The sequence below is a fragment of the Tetrahymena thermophila genome (assembly GCF_000189635.1).
Source record: "Tetrahymena thermophila SB210 genomic scaffold scf_8254773, whole genome shotgun sequence".
Taxonomy (NCBI): Eukaryota; Ciliophora; class Oligohymenophorea; order Hymenostomatida; family Tetrahymenidae; genus Tetrahymena; species Tetrahymena thermophila.
This window is the reverse complement of record NW_002476531.1, coordinates 2,373-21,845: the sequence shown is the minus strand read 5'-3', so window position 1 is coordinate 21,845 and position 19,473 is coordinate 2,373. Positions and strand designations below refer to the sequence as shown.

The 19,473-nt window shown below is 18.1% G+C and overlaps 4 protein-coding genes across 4 annotated transcripts in view; 2 read left to right on the top strand and 2 right to left on the bottom strand. All coding sequences in view use genetic code 6, as the record gives it.

Annotated features, from left to right (window-relative positions):
• Window positions 1-6,469: 6,469 nt before the first annotated feature.
• On the bottom strand, window positions 6,470-7,103 carry TTHERM_001429500 (transmembrane protein, putative; the record flags this gene model as incomplete). The annotated part of the gene is made up of 3 exons (XM_012796076.1): window positions 6,470-6,527; window positions 6,852-6,956; window positions 7,061-7,103. Coding segments are annotated over 3 exons (206 nt in total), but the record flags the coding sequence as incomplete, so codon positions are not given.
• An 842-nt stretch (window positions 7,104-7,945) lies between these two features.
• On the bottom strand, window positions 7,946-14,419 carry TTHERM_01429500 (kinase domain protein; the record flags this gene model as incomplete). Its single annotated transcript, XM_001009937.3, has 23 exons — window positions 14,315-14,419; window positions 14,218-14,264; window positions 13,832-13,921; window positions 13,487-13,576; window positions 13,193-13,282; window positions 12,901-12,990; window positions 12,582-12,671; window positions 12,354-12,443; window positions 12,133-12,222; window positions 11,806-11,925; window positions 11,494-11,583; window positions 11,164-11,253; window positions 10,826-10,915; window positions 10,541-10,630; window positions 10,220-10,309; window positions 9,903-9,992; window positions 9,661-9,750; window positions 9,382-9,471; window positions 9,080-9,169; window positions 8,833-8,922; window positions 8,540-8,629; window positions 8,236-8,325; window positions 7,946-8,033 (listed from the first exon to the last, which is right to left on the bottom strand). Exons 1-23 carry the CDS (start codon window positions 14,354-14,356, stop codon window positions 7,946-7,948), a joined length of 2,007 nt encoding a protein of 668 aa, XP_001009937.3. The 5' UTR covers window positions 14,357-14,419.
• A 1,532-nt stretch (window positions 14,420-15,951) lies between these two features.
• Window positions 15,952-16,500, top strand: TTHERM_01429470 (LITAF-like zinc ribbon domain protein; the record flags this gene model as incomplete). Its single annotated transcript, XM_001009934.1, has 1 exon — window positions 15,952-16,500. One exon carries the CDS (start codon window positions 15,952-15,954, stop codon window positions 16,498-16,500), a length of 549 nt encoding a protein of 182 aa, XP_001009934.1.
• Window positions 16,501-17,441: 941 nt separating this feature from the next.
• Window positions 17,442-19,473, top strand: part of TTHERM_01428470 (kinase domain protein) — a gene marked incomplete at both ends in the record, with an annotated part of 2,368 nt that continues 336 nt past the window's right edge. Inside the window, 8 exons of the mRNA XM_001009933.4 lie at window positions 17,442-17,512; window positions 17,639-17,811; window positions 17,973-18,314; window positions 18,399-18,575; window positions 18,654-18,712; window positions 18,789-18,902; window positions 18,960-18,978; window positions 19,061-19,391. Coding sequence (XP_001009933.4) covers window positions 17,442-17,512; window positions 17,639-17,811; window positions 17,973-18,314; window positions 18,399-18,575; window positions 18,654-18,712; window positions 18,789-18,902; window positions 18,960-18,978; window positions 19,061-19,391 — 1,286 coding nt within the window. The remainder of the gene's footprint in view (window positions 17,513-17,638; window positions 17,812-17,972; window positions 18,315-18,398; window positions 18,576-18,653; window positions 18,713-18,788; window positions 18,903-18,959; window positions 18,979-19,060; window positions 19,392-19,473) is intronic.

The window sequence follows — 19,473 nt, the reverse complement described above, 5'->3', positions numbered from 1 at the left end:
TATTTTTATTTAAAAAGGGAGTAATATTTAAAATAGCTTGCTTATGCTTATTTAGTAGGTCTTCATAGTTTATTTAACTTTATCAAAAAATAATATAAATAAATAAAAAGAGTGTATTCATTTCCAATTTATATTTTATGGAAGTTGAGTAATCTTTTAATTTCAAAATAGCTCGTAATATCATTGAAGGTGCCACAAGAAATAATTACTAAATTCTAAAAATAGATTGTAAAATAAAGATTTTACAAATACGCAGCAGAATATAATAACAATTAAATTTGATTCTATAAATAGATTGTAAACACTCAACTTATTATTATTATTATTATTATTATTATTATTTATTAAAGATGCTACATAAATGTTTAATTACTAAAAAGGACTTAATATTAATTGAATGCTTTTAAAGAAGAACATATATAAATAAATACATACAACTTTATAATCCTAATAGCGAGTAGTCTTTTAAAATCTATTCTACTATTCAATTAATTAATTTTAAAGGAATCTTTTTTGAATCAATTTAGACTCAAAGATTCTTGATTGATTAATTTATTAATAAATTATTAACCTATAAATTAATTTTGTAAATCTAAGTAGTCAGTAAAATTTTGATGGCTTCTAGTTGATAGTTGAGACATTTTAGTTAAACTTATTTATTTTCATAAATAGAATGTAATTTAAAAATTAAAATTGAAGATTTAAGATTTGAACAAAAAATTCATTTTGAATCAAAATATTTAGTCAGATTTTTAATTTTACACTTCAAAAAAAAATATTTCTTTTATAAAAAAAAGTGAGTAAAATTTTTGAAGAGTTATTCAAAGAAAATTAATCAGTGCGAAAATATAAAAAAGATGGGAGTAATATTATTAAATGGGTTTAAATAGAAGATAATAAATTGATATAAAAATAGTGATAAGTATTATTTTATATGGTTCAGAATTAAATAAAACAAACTAACTGAATTTAATAATCTAAACAGCCTAGAGTAATATCTTTTAGTTATTTTATATTAAAATAAAATATTAAATTTACTTTATTATTATAATTAGAGAAAAGTAATATTTTAAAAGATTTAAGATTAATAAAGATGTTCATATAACTCAATTTAATATTCATGAAGGCAACTTTAAAGCTAATAAATAAATAATAAAATTTTAGATTGTACTAAAATAAATTTAATTTAAAAAAGGGAGTAATTATTAAATATTTAGGAGGACATTACATTAAAAAAGTTAAAAATGTATTAATTAATATTCAATAAGATTGTAATTTTTTGAAAATACATTTAAAAAATATTTAATAAATTAAATTTGAGTATAGCAAGTAAACAATAAATAATTGATTATTAAATATGGAACAATACCAAAAGAAATAAACTATTTATTTAAATATAAAGTTGGTACGAGTTTTTGAGTTTTTAAGGATTCACAACGTTGATAAACTATTTGTTAAATATTCTTAATAATTAGCGAGTAACTTTAAAAAATATTTATTTAAATTATGATGGTAGATTTATGCAAACAAATAAAAAATTTATTAAATAGATAGTAAAATTTTTGATAACATGGAAAGATCAATGAATTTTTATACTATATTGATGATTTATAATAATAGCATGTAAACTAAGCACAAATTTTGAATTAAAATAAGGATTTTTATTTTTAAAATAAAAAAATAATTAGTCTGTATAAATTTATATTTACTAATTAAGAGAGGAACAAAAAAATTAATGCAAAATAAATACATTTCCATAAAATAATTAGTTAGTATAAAAAATTAAATTTTCTTCAAATTAAGGAAACTACATCAATTTAAACTAAAATAAAAAAAAAAGTTGGTAATATTTAAAGTTAGAGTCAATCAAATTTATTCATTCATTCTGATAATATAAAAGAGAGTAATATTATTTATTTACTTTGAAAAATGTATTTATTTATTCACAAATTGAATTATGATAACCCAAATAAATAAATAACTAAATATAGTAAAATAAATTAGTACTTAGAAGTATTTAAAAAAAAGATTTTAGGTTTATTTCTTTTTTAAATATAAAATTAAACAAATAAGAAAAATGAAAATTAAATTTAATATGGAAAATTAAATTTTAAACAATAAATAAAATTTAGTTAGAGAAGCAAACAGACAGAGCATGTGTTCATAAAATCAAATTTATAGCCATTAGGTTGAATAACATAATAAAAATCAAATAGAGATATAATTTAATAATGTATAAAATATGTAATAAATTAATATTTTTATGTATTTGTTTATATATATATATTTATATCTTGTAAACTTTATTTAATTAAATTTTTTTTTAAGTACATTCGAACTGTTTTCTCTAAAAAATTTAAATTCTTTTTATGTTAAATTTGAGATTGTTTTTAATAATTATTTTATTTAATTTAAATGAGAAAAAATAAATTGTTTTAGTTATGATAAAATAAAAAAGTAATTTTATTAAAATTTATTTGCTAATTCAAATTATTTTAAATTTAAGAAAAAAAATTAAATATATTTTAAAGTTAATTTATTGAATGTAGAAAAAACTATAATAATTCAAAAAAAATATTGTAAAATTTATGATTTATTTTAATATAATTAAATAATACAATATTTCTTATATTCATTATTAATTAATTATTTGATTATTTTTATTGAAATAAATTAAATATAAAATTAAAATTTAATTAAATTAATTTCATTTTTAAAAATTATAAAATGAAATGTTGAATCGTTTTTTAAATTCGAAATAGCTGAATTATCATTATTTATTAATATTAAATTTTAATTAGTTTTACCTCTTCTTTTATACAAAACTAACCTATTTAATTTTCTATATTAAATCTAGTAATAAGCTAGAGATTTAGTTATTAAAAAGTAAGATTCTATTTTTATTTAGAATAAGCAAAATTTACTATTTTTATTTAATTATAACAATTTACAAGTTTGTTTTTTAGGGATTATTTGTATTTTTGAATTTTTGATTAAAATTTACACGAATTCCTTTGAAATTTCTCAAATTTTTAGTATTTATCATTATTGCATTTATATATAATTATATTTTTTATTTATCATTATAATTCACACTCAACTACTACCTTTTATTCTTATTAATGACTGAAAATTTATGTAAATTAATTTTAGAACAGAGACCATAACATTTGCAAGCAATGTTACATAGAGCCCATTTTTTTTATTTGCATTTATATTTTAGTAATAATTATTTTTTACTTTGATAGATAATAATATTTTGATATTAAATTATTGATATGTTTATATTGAATGAGGAATGAATGAAATATAAAGGATAATATGAATAAGAGATTATTAGAATTAATAAAAAATTTTGTTGAATTTTCATTTATTTTTGTAATTAGATTTATTTTCATTTTAATAGCTATTATTTTTTGAAGTGATTATTTTTTATAATAAGTGAATTAATGAATGAGCGATTTATATTAAAATATCTTTTTTTAAAATTTTCCTGATTCAAAAATTTAGGATTCTTAAAAAATTTTAAAATACAAATAATCGCAGAAATACGTGTAAATTAGACAAAATTTGTTAACTTTACTATATTCGCATTCTTATTATCTTTTATATATTATCATGAATAAATAATATGTATTAATTTTAAATCTGTAATAATTTCTTTTATAATTAATTTCTTTTATTTTTAATATTTTTATTTAACTTTTAGTGGAATCTAAACCATTAAATAGATTTTTCATTTACATATACCATAATAATTCCTATTTAATTAAGGACAAACTCAAATAAAGAATTGTCTAAAAAATTAGTTCTTGAATGAAAAAGCTACAATTATAAAAAAATTTAAAGAAAATTTTATTCATACAATAAAAGTACGTTATATATATTTAAAGAAAATATTCTCAAATTTTTATTTTGAAAATATTTAGTTTTTTAACTAATTGTATAAAATATTAATAACTATACTTGTAAATATTAGCAATATGTATTTATTATATTCAATATTCAGATGAATCAATCATCCATCAAATATATTTATCTTGCATCATCATAAGTAAAATATTTGGTTACCAATCTCTTCATTTTTAATATCCTTTTATCAAGTCTTTTAATTTTAATTTGGTCTAGTTCATAGTCCATATAATAATTATAACTAAATGATTTTAATAATAGATTTTGTTATATATATAAAAACTATTAAAAAATAAGTAAATAATAGTAAATGCTATTTTTTAAGTAAATCAAAATGCTGTTATTTATTTTTATTAAAACAGTTTTCTATTGATTAAAAATATTAATAATAATTCGAATAATTTTTTCTAATTAAATTACCTAAAACGAAGATCTAAAGTGGTTAATTTTTAGCATTTTTCTAATGAGTCTACTATTTATTTCACTCCTTCAAATTAAACATCGCAACCTCTAATAAATTAAATTATTTTTGTAAATATAACACATCAAAATTTAATAAAAATAATTTATTTTTTAATAATAATGATAGATTATTTATTATAAAAATTAAGAAGATACGACATATTCAGATATAAATTAGAGAGCTTCAAACATTTTTATAAGCAAAAAGAAATGTTCTATGCTCCAATCGGTCCAATATTGTTCCAACTTTTATTTTTTTATTATTGTTTATTTTAAAAATAATCGAATTAATATTATTAAAGAATTCTATGAGCTTTTATAATAGGAAATTTATTTTGTAAAAAAAATATCACTCAAATTATTTTTCTATTTCTTATAATTGTAAAAATTGATTGCATATTATTTTGATTAATTCTTAAAAAATAATTATTAACAATTACCATATAATAAGATTTAAATTAATTAAATCTGAAAGTTTTTCTAATGATTAGGATAAATACTGAGTTCCTAAAACTCCAATTTTATTAAAAGGGCAATATCTTATTAAAATTATTTATTAAAAAAAGAGATAATTAATTAAATAATTTATTTGAATAAAATTAAAATTAAATTATTTAAATTAAAATAAATATCTAATATCATATTACGGTTAAGCACTATAATGTAAATGAAATGTTGGATCTACACTTTCATCTCTATATCAATTAATTTAGTTTTAGAAAATTTATATATTAAAAAATAAATTAAATGAAATAATTAATTAAAAAGAATAACCCACCCAAGTTTAAGTTTCAAATGAGTTATCAATTTATAATTTTATAAAGTAGATGCAATAAATTAGACTTCTTCATCTTTCATTTTACAATAACTAATTAAAATTTGTTAAAAATATATTTATTTTCAAAATGTTAATTAAATAACTTCATTCATTTAAATCAATAAATGAACTATTTATTAGAAATTTGTAATAATAAATTACTAAAAAATAGCTATTTTATTTTTAATATTTTTTTAATAAAATAAAGTTAACTAAATACTCTAAACTAATAGATACTTTAGTGAGTTTTTCATTATTTGATAAATAATCTATTCCTTTTAAGCCTTGTAGATTAGATTAACTAATTTTTTAACATTCTAATAAAAATTAATTTTGAAAAGCAAAAAGTTTTACTCAAAATCAAGAATTAATTCATTTAAATCTTTTAAATTCTATAAAATATCTAACATTGACTTCAAGCTCTAATAATCATCAGTTCTAATTTTATAAATATTTAAAAATATAATTATCAGCAAATCAATTTAGATAATTATTTATTTATTTATATATTATTTTATTTAACTTGTAAATATAAATATTTTATACCTTATTAAGAGACTTAATTTAATGATTTTACTACAATTTTTAATAGAGTTAGCTAATTAATTCACTTATTCAACATTCATTGAAAAACTGATAGATATTTTTATTTTTATAATAAAAATTTATAAATCAAATAATTTAGTCAAAAATTATATTTCATATTAAATTAAATGAATAAATTATTTAACCCTTATAGGATAGGGGGAATGTTTTAGAAAAATAAATAAATATCAATAAAATCTATCTGAAAACTTCAAAAAATACAATTATTAGGTCAATATTATATCCTTCTTAATTACCCTCCTGTACTTACTTTCTAAAATTAATAAATTACTAAAATTTAAGGCTCAAATCAGTAAGATCTTTTAAAGGCTCGAGTGAATTTACTAAAGTTTAAGTTACTTTAACATTATCATATTATTAACTTACATAAAAAATAATTATTATTTTGCATTTTTATCAGTTATTTAAATTTAATTTATTAAACTTTATTGATAAATTATTTATTTAATAGAAAATTAATTATTTTATTGAAAATTACTCTAAACAAAATAATAGAGATAAGCTAATTAGATTATCAAGCCTTTTTAAAGAATTAATAAGATATATTAAGCCTTCTTAGTCACTATTCCCTTACCTGTTAAAAATTAATTTAATATTATATTTAAATCAATAAAAAACATTAATTTATTTTTTTTGTTTTAATTACAAATAGCTAAGAGTCAAGTTCGTTACATTTTTTTATTTAATTAAAAGATTAGCAATCTCAAGAGCTCCACTTTCATTAATTTTTCTTTTTATTATTTTAATAAATATTTAATTTATAATTAATATGAATATTGATCACTAAGTCTTCATATATATTTAAATTTAGAAAATATTAACTAAAGGCAGGCATACCCTAAAATCTAAATAAATTTAGATTTTAATAATAAAAATGATATTATTATCAATCAATATATTTGTTTGGGGTAAATTTAATTAATATTTTCTCAAAAAATTTGTTTATATTTATTTATTAAAATTTTTAATATAAATATTTATAATTCATTCTTAATTTTCCTTTAGAATAAAAGAATTAGCAAAATGATCATCTGTATGTTTTATAAATATTTACTTAATATAAGTATATATAGTTTAGATAGATAAACGACTTAAATTGCGGCAATTAATTAAAGTATCTGTTATTAGTTTAATTTCTTCATTTGAGATTGTAGAAGCACTTCAATAATTAAAAAAAATTTTTATTTAAAAAATAGTATTATTAATTATTTAAAAAGATTATTTTAAATAAATTTAAATAAAAAAATATTTTGAAATATTTACTTTAATTCGATTTCTTTCTAGTTTTATATTTAATCAAAGTCATCAATTTTAACAATACTAATCTATTCACTTTCTATATTAACATTATTTTATATTTATTAAGAATCTAATTCTGATTCATTGACTTTTTCCTTTTAAACCTTTTTAGTTTAAATTTATTATTTAATAAAGTTTTTTTGGATTTTCTACATGTTTAAAAATTACGCATTGACCCATATTTGTAAACTTGCTTCTTTATTTCTTTATTTGTTTTTTATTTTTTTACTAACTAACTATATTTAATTAATTATATTTTATCTCTATTTTATTGATAATCAATTAGTTTATTTGATTATTAAAAAAAGCAATAAATAAATAAATAAATCTTAAAAAATTAAAATTTTATTATTTTGTTTATTTACAAAATCATTTTGGCTTCTTATCTAATTTTTGTTATAAAATGAGTATGTTTGATATAGTTATGTTAAATTCTATCCAACTAAAAATAAGTGTTTTTAGAATTTATCAATTTTATAGGATAATTGATATTGGTGAGGTTTATAAATGAAAAATAACCAATAAATAAATATAAATAAATTGTAAAATCTGATATCACAAAAGATTGTTAATATAGGTATTTAAAATGGAAAATATTTTATAAAATATTTATGAAAGAGGAAATTAAAGTCACTATTCAACAAAATTTGTAAATTGAAAAAAAATAAATAAAAATATACTATAGTGTAAAAAAACTATATTCAAAACTTTTTCAAATTTTTGGCAATTTTCAGCATCAATATTTTTTTTTTATTTTAATTAAAAAAAATAATTTCATATTTAAATAATAAATTCTACATAAAATAAATATTTTAATTTCACACATAAAAAAAACAGTAAATTAATCAATCAGTAATTATAGAATGAGAATTCAATCAATCTCTTCATTTTAAGAATCTTGCTTTTATAAATATCAAGCTCAAATTCTTCTTCGTGACTTTATTAATTTTAAGAAGTATATTAGAATTTAAAATGAAAATTATCAATAACAAAATTAAATAAAATAATTGAACGAGTAAAAAATCATAAAATCGTGAAAAAGCTAGAATTTTGTAATTTTAAATAATTTTATTAGGTTTTTGTTGATTTTAGTTTATATTAAAATATTTTCAAAAGTAATTATATAATATTTATTATACTCTATCATGAGCTTAATTTATAAGAGCTTAACACACTTTTACAAGCAAGAGCATAATATTATGATACCCGTATCATCAATTTAATTGCTTCTGAATTATATTAAATAAAATTTTCCATTTAATTTTTTTAAATTTTATCAATTCGAAATAAAAATTTTAAATTATTAAAAAGAAAATGTAAAAAAAACAATGAATCTTAATGAAAAAAAACAAATTAGAAAGTAAAAGTAATTAATTATTGATTTATTAACACTAGCATATATAGATAAATATAATATAAATGTAAAAGCAAAAAGTTTTTTACTATAGATTTAGTGTCAAATTTATGATGCAAGGGAACTTTATTAGAGCAGAACCTATTTCTTAAGCAGCTTCGTTTTTAATTTCATTATTTCTTTTTATATTTTTATGCAAATTTTTTAGTAGTTAGTTAAATAGTAGATAAATTTAAGAATTAAATAAATTAAAGTTGAAAATTTAGAAATAAATTGATTAGTATAAATCATAGATGCACAAATAAAGATTTGAAAGTATTATTTTTTTTATTTATTAAAATGCTTAGTACAAATATTTTATTAAAATAAAATCATTATTTACACTAGTTTAATTGCTAAATTAGAGAGATTTTTACACTTTGCCAAACTAAAAATTAAATCTGATGTGCCCTTAGTACCAATTTTATTATTTCTATTATATATGTTTAATTAAATTAAATGTTTATATTATATAAACTTAATTAAAATTAATTTAAAAGTAAAAATTAGCTAATTTAAAATGTAGAAAGTAATAATTTGAATAATTTTTATTTATTTTTAAAATTATTTATAAATTAAATATATTTTACTAAAGATCGAGTACCAAATTTTATAATCTAACACATTTTGATAAAGCATAACCTAATTCTTTTGCACCCTTGTAACCAATTTTATTTTAACTTTTTATATATCAAAGGATATTTTCTATATATATATATATATATATATAAAACAAATTCTTAAAAGTAATTAAGTAAATACAAACTAGCAACTCAAATTCAAAACAAATAAATATAAAAAACTATTAAAAATAATAATTTTTGCTTCCTCAACCTTTTTTGTTGAAATTAATAAAAAATAATAATATTAAAAGTAAATAAACTATTTTTACTTAAGTCCTAGATTCAAAGTTTAGAGATTTATGCATTTTGATAAAGCATAACCTAAATCCGATATTTTTTCATCACCAATATGGTTGAGACTTTTAATGTTTTACATAATTATTAAAATATATTAAAATAAGAAAAAATACTAAATATAAATAATTATGAAATCAAGTAAGAGTAAGAGAATTTTTTAGGGAAATCAAATAAGAATAAATAAAAATAATCAATCAAATATATGAAAATGTGTTTTTTTCTCTTTATTAATAAAAAATAATATAAATTACTTTAGGTTGAGTGTTAACTCTGAAATTTTAGATCTCTTTGCTAAAGTATAAATTAAGTCTGATGTATTTTATTCTCCAAGGAAATTACCCCTTTTTTTATTTTTGAGAGAAATTTTATAATATCTATGAAAAAATCAAGAGAAAGAAATATTAAAAATATAAGATAAAATGTTAATTTAAGATTCAAAAAATAGTTAAATTAAATTAAAAAAATATTAATAAAAACTTTTTAAAAATTTTACAATAGATCAACTGTCAAATTTTAGAGGCTTGCGCATCTTGCTAATTAATAACCTAACTTTGATGCAATTTATGCTCCTACTTAATTTAAACTTTTAGCATAATATAATTTTGTTATATTTTTTATGAAATATTATAATAAAATAATATAATGAAAGAATCAACATGTAAATCTAAAGGTGTAAAATAACATTTACAGTTAAGATTGTCAATAAAAACAAACAAATTTAATGTTAAAAATATTTATTAATAGTAAATTTTTTTTGTTAACTTAACTAAAAAATTAAAAAAATATAAATTAAATCTAAAAAGCATTTACCAAAGTGATAATACCAAAGTTGAAAGATTGACAAATTTTGCAAAACCAGAAAATATTTCTTGTGAATCGGAGTTCTTAATTTGATTGCTGCTTTATTTTTATAAGTATATTTTTATTTAATTAATTTTAAGTAAATTTTTAGTTAAAGTAAATAAATATCTTTGTTTGTTTACTAAATGGAAAAATGCTTAATTTTATTACAAAAAGAATTATATTAAGTTTAATAATAAAAAAAAATGTTCAATTTGAACTCAGTTTTTTACTCTTAAATGTTAAAATAAGGAGACTAAATAATCATAAAACTAAAAAATTTATTCTTACCTAATGTCGAATTTTAAAGTTGAGAGATTAGCACAATTAGCTATTGCAGATATAAAATCAGATCCTCCTTAAACTCCAATTTAATTAGAACTTTTTTTATAATTTTATTTTATCAAAAAATAATGTTTTAATCTGAAAAAATTAATAAATTCAATATAAAACTGAAAGATAAACAAATAATAAATAAAAAAATCTAATGAAAAATAGAAAGAAAAATTTATATCATAAAAATTTTTTGTTTTTGAAATAATGATTTTAAAATTGTAATAAAATAATTTATTTTACCAAATATCAAGTGTCAAATTTGAGAGGTTAGAGCACTCTGATAAATTTTTACCTAAGTCTGATGCTCCTTGTGCCTCAATTTCATTTGATCTAAATATTTTTTTGGATAAATTTAATTAATTAAAAAGAAATAAAGAAAAAGAATAAATCTGATAAAAAAAATATTTATTAAAAAATAATCAATTTGGATAATTAAATAAATATTTCAGCCCAACAAGTAGACTAAATAATAGCTTTGAAAGAAAGTAAGCTAGGAATAATTTAACAATCATAAATTTTGTTACATTTCACTTTGTTAATCATAATAATTTAATAAAAAAATTAAATAAAAAATATACTCTAAGGCAAGTTCCAAAGTTGATAGGTTAACACACTTTGCTAAACCTAAACCTATTCCTTATACACCTTAAGTCTTTATTTTATTCATTCTGTTAATATTTTTGAAAAAATTCATTTATTTATTTGGAAAGAATTTATTTGTAAAAGTAGATTTGAATGGTAAATAAATTTTAGAATTAATAAGCTTTAAAAAAATTATGCTCAAATTTTAAGAAAAAAAAAATTGACAATAAAAGATACGATATTAATTTTTAAAATATTATGATGCTTTCTTAGCTTTTGTATTGAGAAGAATAATTAATTAATAAAAATAAGTAAATTATTTTTACTTCAGATTTAGTTTTAAAACTTAAAGATTAACACATTTTGCTAAACCTTTTCCTAATTCTTATGCAGATCTAGAATCTATTTCATTCTAACTTTTTGGATTTAAGAGAAAATTTAATGTAAATATTTGTTAAAAAATAAAATTTAATGTTTAAAAAAAGAAAAATATTAAAAATAAATTTAAAGTGAAATACAAACAATAATATAAATTAATTAAGCAAAAATATTAATAATATTCATTGCCCATATAAAACTATGCTTTTTATTTAATAAAACTTGCTTTTAAAAAAATAATCATAAATTATTAATTTTACTTTAGGCTGAGCGCTAAAGTTTTGAGATTAGTGCACTTAGATAAAGCAGAACCTAATTAAAATTATCCCTACCCCTACGATTTAACAATTGAGTTGTATCTTTAAAGATTTTGGCAACAGCTTTTTTTGATAGGTGTTTTAAGTAAGATTTTGCATGTAAATGCCATAAAATAATTAAAAATGTAAATATTAAAAAATTAAAATTATATAAACACTATTGAGAAAACTCTACATAAAAAAATTTTTATTTAAAGGTGGGTTTTACAGGCTTTTTTGATTAGATCAATATCTAAAATATTAATTAAGACATAAAAAAATTATTTTTACTCTAGATTAAGTGTTAAATTTTAGATTTTAGAACAGTTTGCAATGCCAAAACATACATTTGATATACCAGAATCACCAATTTTATTATTACTGTAATTTTATTTTAATAAAATGGGTTAGCTAATTGAAAACAGGTAAGAATAAAGCAATAAAAATAAAAAATGCTAATACAAAATAAACATTATAAAAATATTAAAGAAAAGCAAATGAAACTTTTTAACCTTAAGTCAAGATTCAGAAACGAAAGATTGACGCATTTTGATATGCCTAAGCCTATGTTTGATGCACCCTATGTACCAATACTATTTCGACTTTGATATTTTTAACAAAATTAATTATTAAATTCAAGAAAATAATTTAGAATTTTGTAAGAAAAAATAAATAAAAACATCAATTAATAATAAAAATGAGAAAATATTTTTTTTTTAAAAACAAATAAAATATGTCACCTAAGGTCAAGAGTTAAATTTAAAAGATTAATACACATTTCTAAACCAAAACCAAAACTTGATGCACTTATATTGCCTATTTTATTTCTTCTATTATTTTTAAGAGAAAAATAATCAGAAATTATAGGAAAATAACAATAAAAAATTAATAAAAAATTTAAAGCTAAAGTTAAAAAATAATTTTAAATAAATTAATAATTCTGATTAATTAAATAAGCAAAAATAAATTTTACAGAAAATAAAGACAAAACAATTTAAAGATTATCTTAACTTTGCTCATTAAATAAAATATTAAAAGAATTAAATAAATTATATTTACTGAAGATTTAATGATAAAGCTGAAAGATTAATACATTTAGCTAATTCAGAAGCTAAGTTTGATAGATTTTAATCACCTATATTGTTTTTTCTTAATAATTTTAGTGTAAAGTAATTCGAATGAGTCTTAAATATTTGATTGTTTTGTAAGTGAAAAGTAAAAATAAAGTAGAAAAAAAAATTTTAGTTAAATATAATAAAAATCAATTAAGTAAACTAAATATAATAACACTTATCTTTGTTTTTTTAATATTTATTAATAGTAAATAAATTTCACTAAAAATGTCTTTTACATAAGTTAGAGAGATAAACTTGAGAGATTAGAGCATTATGCTAAACTAGAACATAATTATTAGACGCCCAATGAACCAATTTAATTTTCTCTTAAATTATTTTATCAGAAATATTGTGATAAAAAATTTAAAAAATGCAGATATAAGCAATAAAAATCATTTTATCAACAAATAATATAAAGTAATTGTAAAGTAAAAAAATAGGCAATTAAAATATCATTTAAAGTTTTATTATAGTATATCTGCTTTATTTATGTCAATAAATATCAATATAAATAAATAAAATATTTTTACTCAAAGTCTATTTTTAGAATTTAAAGATTAGCGCAGTTTGCTAAACCTTTGGCAAGTTCTGATGCACCACAGTCATCTATTTAGGTATAGCTATATATTTTTTTAGTAAGTTAATATATATATAAATAAAAATAAATTTAGTAGAATAAAACAATTTAAATTAAAAAAAATAGAAAAATTATTTAAAATGTTAAAATATCAATAAAAATTATTTATCAAATTAACCCAAAAAAGAGTTTGAAAAAAGCTAATTAAATGTATTCAATAAAAATATAAGGAATGCATTTGTTTTCTAAGTTCTTATTTTTAAAAAAATAGCACAAAATATAAGTAAATAAATTTTACTAAAGTTAGAGATCCAAATTTAGGAGATTTGAGCATTACGCTAAAGCAGAAGATAAGCTTTTAATACTTTATTCATCAATTTTATGGATGCTTTAACAAATATTTGAAATTTAATTTTATTAAATTTGAAAAAATATAACAAATTAATATTTAAAAATGAATAAATTCAAAAATAAAAAGTTATTTAAATGTATAAAAATATATAAAAGAGAAAAAAAGAAACTAAATAAATGATTAATGATATTAATAGATTATTTAGAAATCTTCAAAATTTATAAATAATGAATTAAATTTGGTTTTTTTATCAACTTATTATATAATTAATTATATTTATTTGAAATTTATTAAATGATTTGAAATTTAAGTAATTATTTTAAATTATATACATTAATATTTTCGCTTTTGTGTGAGTTTACAGATCTGAGTTTATAAACTTTTAATAAAAAAATAATTTAAAATTAAATCTTTGAAAATTTTATTTACTTCTTCTAGTTCTTCAAATTATATTTTATTCTATTTTATCATTTTTTTTAATTTCCTATTTTTCAATTATTAATTTTCAAAGATTAATTAATCAATTTAAATAAATTTGTCTATTTATTAAATTAATTCAAAAATATTAAAAGAATATTTTATTTAGACCTGCAAAAGTCAATCCAATTTCATAAAAATAAAATAAAAGTTATTTTTAGCAATATAAATATATTTCTTTCTAAATAGTAATTTAATTCTCAAATAAAAATTAAAAAGTAATTTAAGTGTTATAAGTTAAAAAATTTTCACAATAATATCCTTTATCAACTATCTTATCCCTCCCTCAAAAAACTTCATGTGAATATATATATGATGTTTTGAGTATTTGATTTTTATTTATCTTAATATATAGATTTCTCTATAAGATTTTTATTTTACTTGCTTTACTATTTTATATTTTTTACTAGCCATAAAAACCTAATTAATAACTCTTATTTAAAATAAAGTTTTATTAAAATAAACAAAATAATTTTTAATTATTTTATTTTTTTAATCCAATTTTATATCATTCATTAATCTTAATTCTTTGTAAGCTTAAATGAATTTAGGTTATTTATTTATTTTATTTTAACTATCTTAGTTTACTATCTAAATCTATCTAAAAAATCAATCATTAAAGAATCAATCTTATTAATTTTAAGAATGATTTATAAAATAAGTTTAAAATTTAGTTAAGCTAGATAAGATCAAATCCCTATTTTTAAATATACCATTAATATTTTTTAAATGAAATTTCATAAGTTAGCAATTGATTTATTTTACAATTCTTCTTTTTATTTTGTATTTGATTAAAAAATTTAGTTTTTCTTTTATTTAATAATTATTTTTTTTGCTAATAAATATGTTTTTTATATCATAATTATTATTACATGTATAAAATTTAATTTGCTTCATATTAAAAATATTTAACCTCTAATTTAGTCATTTAATTAAATTTTATTAAGTTTCAAAGATTTGTTTTATTTTATAGCTAAATTTTATTAAATTCATACTATTATCAAAGTTTTGTAGATAAATTGAAATAAATGGCAAGAAACCTTTTTATGTTTGTTTTTAAAAAATCCTTCATATTAAAACACATATTGAAATTTTATGATAGTTTGAAAAATATATTAACTAATGATTCTCATTCTAGCCTGGAAATTCATAAAAAGAGTAAAATAATTAATTCCTTAATAGATTGTTTTAATTAATATCCATATCATCAGTAAATAGAAATTAAAAGAAATTTTTTTTTTTCTATTTCTGATTTAATTAATTTTACATTATTTTGAATGTTTTTTAAGCAATAAAAATATGTTTATTTGGGAAATAGACAAGTCATTGATAATTTAATTAAAAATTTCATCCAACAAAAGCAATTATTTTTTACAATTTCAAAAATTCATCAGATTTTTTAAGATCTTTACTTTAATTTCAATGACTAAATCTGATTTTTTAAATAACACCCATCAAGATGCTCCTTTCTTAAATAGTAACTTTTCATATTATCAATAATTGAAATATAATAAATAGATAAACAAACAAATAAATTAAAGCTAAAACCCCCGCAGTAAAAGACTATTCAAAATGATTTTGATGAATAAATGAATCCTTAAAATTAATAATTGCCATTTGTTTCTCAGCCTTAAATGTGTTAAATATAGGGATTGAATTTAAATTAGCCTTAAAACTAGTATGAGTAGAAGTCTTAATAAAATTCAGCATACTATTTATAATAATAATAAATATCAAATTAACCTCTAACAGCATAGAAATAAAATAATAATAACTCATAGTATTAAAAATAACCTCAATCTTATTAACCATAAGTATACTAATAATAGGAACATACTAATTAGCCATAATTTTAGTAATAATAATAGCAATAAGTAGCTCAGCTAACCGCTAAACAAATATGTGCAAAGTCATCTGATCCAGTTTAAGTAGTTTGCCCTAAATGTAATAAATTAGTTATCACTGACATAAAATATTAAAGAGCTCCAGGTTTGATTGGTTTAGCATCTGCACTTTTAACTCTTGGAACAGTTAAAGCTGTCAAAGATAAATTTCATTCTTGCCCCAACTGTAATGAAGATTTAGGAGTATGCAAATTTATAGAAACCAAGAATTCCAAAAGAAGAAGAAGAAGATGAAAAGTATCTAATTAAATATTGATCTAAAATAAGCATTTTATATAAAATTAATTTTCCATATTTTGCTATATATATTATTTTTGTAGCACAACTATATTATTTATTATATTGAAAAATTTGTAAAAAGACATTTTTAAAAGAATTCTAAACGCTTTTGAAGTCATATACTTTGATAAAATGAAAATAATGTTATTATCTGAATATAAGAATAATAAATTTTCATTGAAGAAATTTTCTTACAATAATTAATAGTGATTATTTTTACATAAAAATATTTATATTCTACAAAAACAAATTCAAAATATTTGTAATTATTATTTGTTAATATAGTTTGAATTTATTAAAAATGATGTTACTTTATTTAAAGGAAATAAATTCAAAATATTAATACTTCTTTACTTTTAAATTTTATATAGTATTTTTATTTATGTAAAGTACCCTAGGGTACTGCCTTTTTCAAGGTTATACACTGAAATTTTAGTTCATGCCAAAAAAGAAGAATAAAATGGTTACCACTGACAGGCCAAATTAAATAATAAAATTATATATAAAATTGATATATGAATGATTAAATTATAATTTAATTAGCTTTAATATTTTAGTGTTAACTACATAACTATAAAAATGAATACATAAATTCATATATTTTTTACAATTAATTTTATTAAATAATTAAAATTTTTAGCAAAAATAATACAATTAATAGAATAAATATCTATTTTTAACTAAATGTTTTCAAAAAGCTTTATATTATAAAAGATCAAAATATCCATAGATTCTCATATTTAATATTTTTGAAATAGATTTTATTGGTGTAAATAAATAAATAAATCCAATCCTTTAGATTATTTATTAGCAATATATAATATAAATTAATTATTTTTAGCATTAAATAAAAAATTATTTGCTTTATAAATATATATAAATAAGTTTTTGAAAATATGTTCACTTTTCATAATAAAAGATTAGCTAGCTACTCTTAAATATTAACAAAAAACAAATATTCTAATATGTAATCATGATACTATTAATTAATTAATGCATATGTTTTTGTTTATGAATTCGTTGAGAAAAACTAAAGTCGCTCTTTGTTTCTTCATAATATTTTAATAATTTGATTAATTTGTTAAATTAATAGGTAAAAGAATAATTAGTAAAATAAGGTAGATCTAATGGAATAAATCAGCTAAAATCAATAGCAACACGAAATGGTAAAGTTGAAGCTACTTCAGCATATCCAAAATAGATAGAAAATTAGATAGATGTATGCAGATAAGGGTATTTAAATGCTTCAAAAACAAGAGTTGCTTAGTAAATTGCATTTTTTTAATTTCCATAATTATTTGATGATATTCAACTATCAGAGTATCATTTTTTTAAATTTAAGGCCTCCTATCAATTTAAAGCCATAAATCAAAACATTTTTTAGTATAAGCAGCATTAATCATTATTTATTCTAAAAATCCCAAAAGTTTCTGACATTAATGAACCTACATTGAGTAAAGCCTAAAATATGGTTTACAAAGATATGAAGAGCGAGTTATTGCAAAAAGGATATGATGAATTTAGATTTTTAGGGTTAGGAGCTCATGGATTAGTTGTATTAGCAAAGGAAAAATCAACTAACAAGAGGTATGCTATCAAAGGAATTCCTATTAAAGATTCAAAGGACAATGTTGATCAAGTTATTTTAGGTTAAGTTTAGTAAGAAATCTAAATGCTCAATTAATGCAAGGGCTCTCCTTATGTAGCCAATCTTCTACACAAGATAGAAGGAAATGATTATATCTTCTTAGTCCTTACCGAATGTTTAGGTATATATCATTCATTACCTTCAAAATTTTATAGCATCCATCTCTTAATGCATAAATTAAATGGAATATCTCGATAAAAAATAGGAACATTGAGTGATATTATTAAGAATACCTAAAATTAAAGATTGAATGAGTTATCTGCTATTAAATACACAAAGGATATTGCAGAGGGTCTTTACTTTATTCATTCTAAGAAATGCTTAGTTAATGATCTGAAGATGGATAATATCCTAATTGATTACAATGGAAACGCAGTTGTTTGTAAATCTTTCATTGATATTTGATTAAATGCATTATTCTAATCTTAAATTTAATAAAATTAATTAATTAATTAATAAGCTGATTTTGGATTTGCAGATAATCTCACTTAATAATCTGGATATGCTTTTGATAATTATGTAAAGTCCTTTTTACATCTCAAAATAAGAAATGAAGCTATGATACTTATTTATATTTATATTAATTCATCTAAAGAAAGGAAATGTTATATTCCAAGCTCCAGAATGTTATGATCCCTCAAAATTTGATATTTACTCTTAGGAATACATGAACTTAGGAGTACCTGTACAGTAAAATCCAAGTCAAAGAGTATTTTATAGATAAAACCTTATAAATATTTAAAAAATTTATTATATTAATTTGAAGAGTGAAGCATGTTCTTTAGGTAATTTATTGAAATATACACATGAATCATTCATGAATTTATAGATGTATCTCTTGTAAATGTTTTTTTTTTTGGTTAATAGGTTATTTGTTATATACAATGATTTCAGGATTTTAAGCGAATTTAGTTTTTAGCAAGCACCAACCTTTGCAATATAATGCAGACTTCTAAAACCTTGCTTATGAGAAATAGCTTCGATACATAATTGATGGATTGACAAAATTCATTCCAAGAGAGAGGTTAAAGGTTAAAGAAGCTTTAATAGTATTAAAAGGAATTGTTTCTTTTGAATTTGATTTAGAAAGCAAATTTATTGAAGTTATGGATGATGCAGAAGCTCAGTAATACATCAGATAGTTTAGATAAGACATTGAATATGTTCAGGGTTTCGAGAATAAATTTTACCCAATCATGTACTTTTTTAATTCCTTTTATAAAAATATTAAATAAATTTTTTTAAAGTAAAAATGAAAAAGAATTAGTCTAATATCTCAA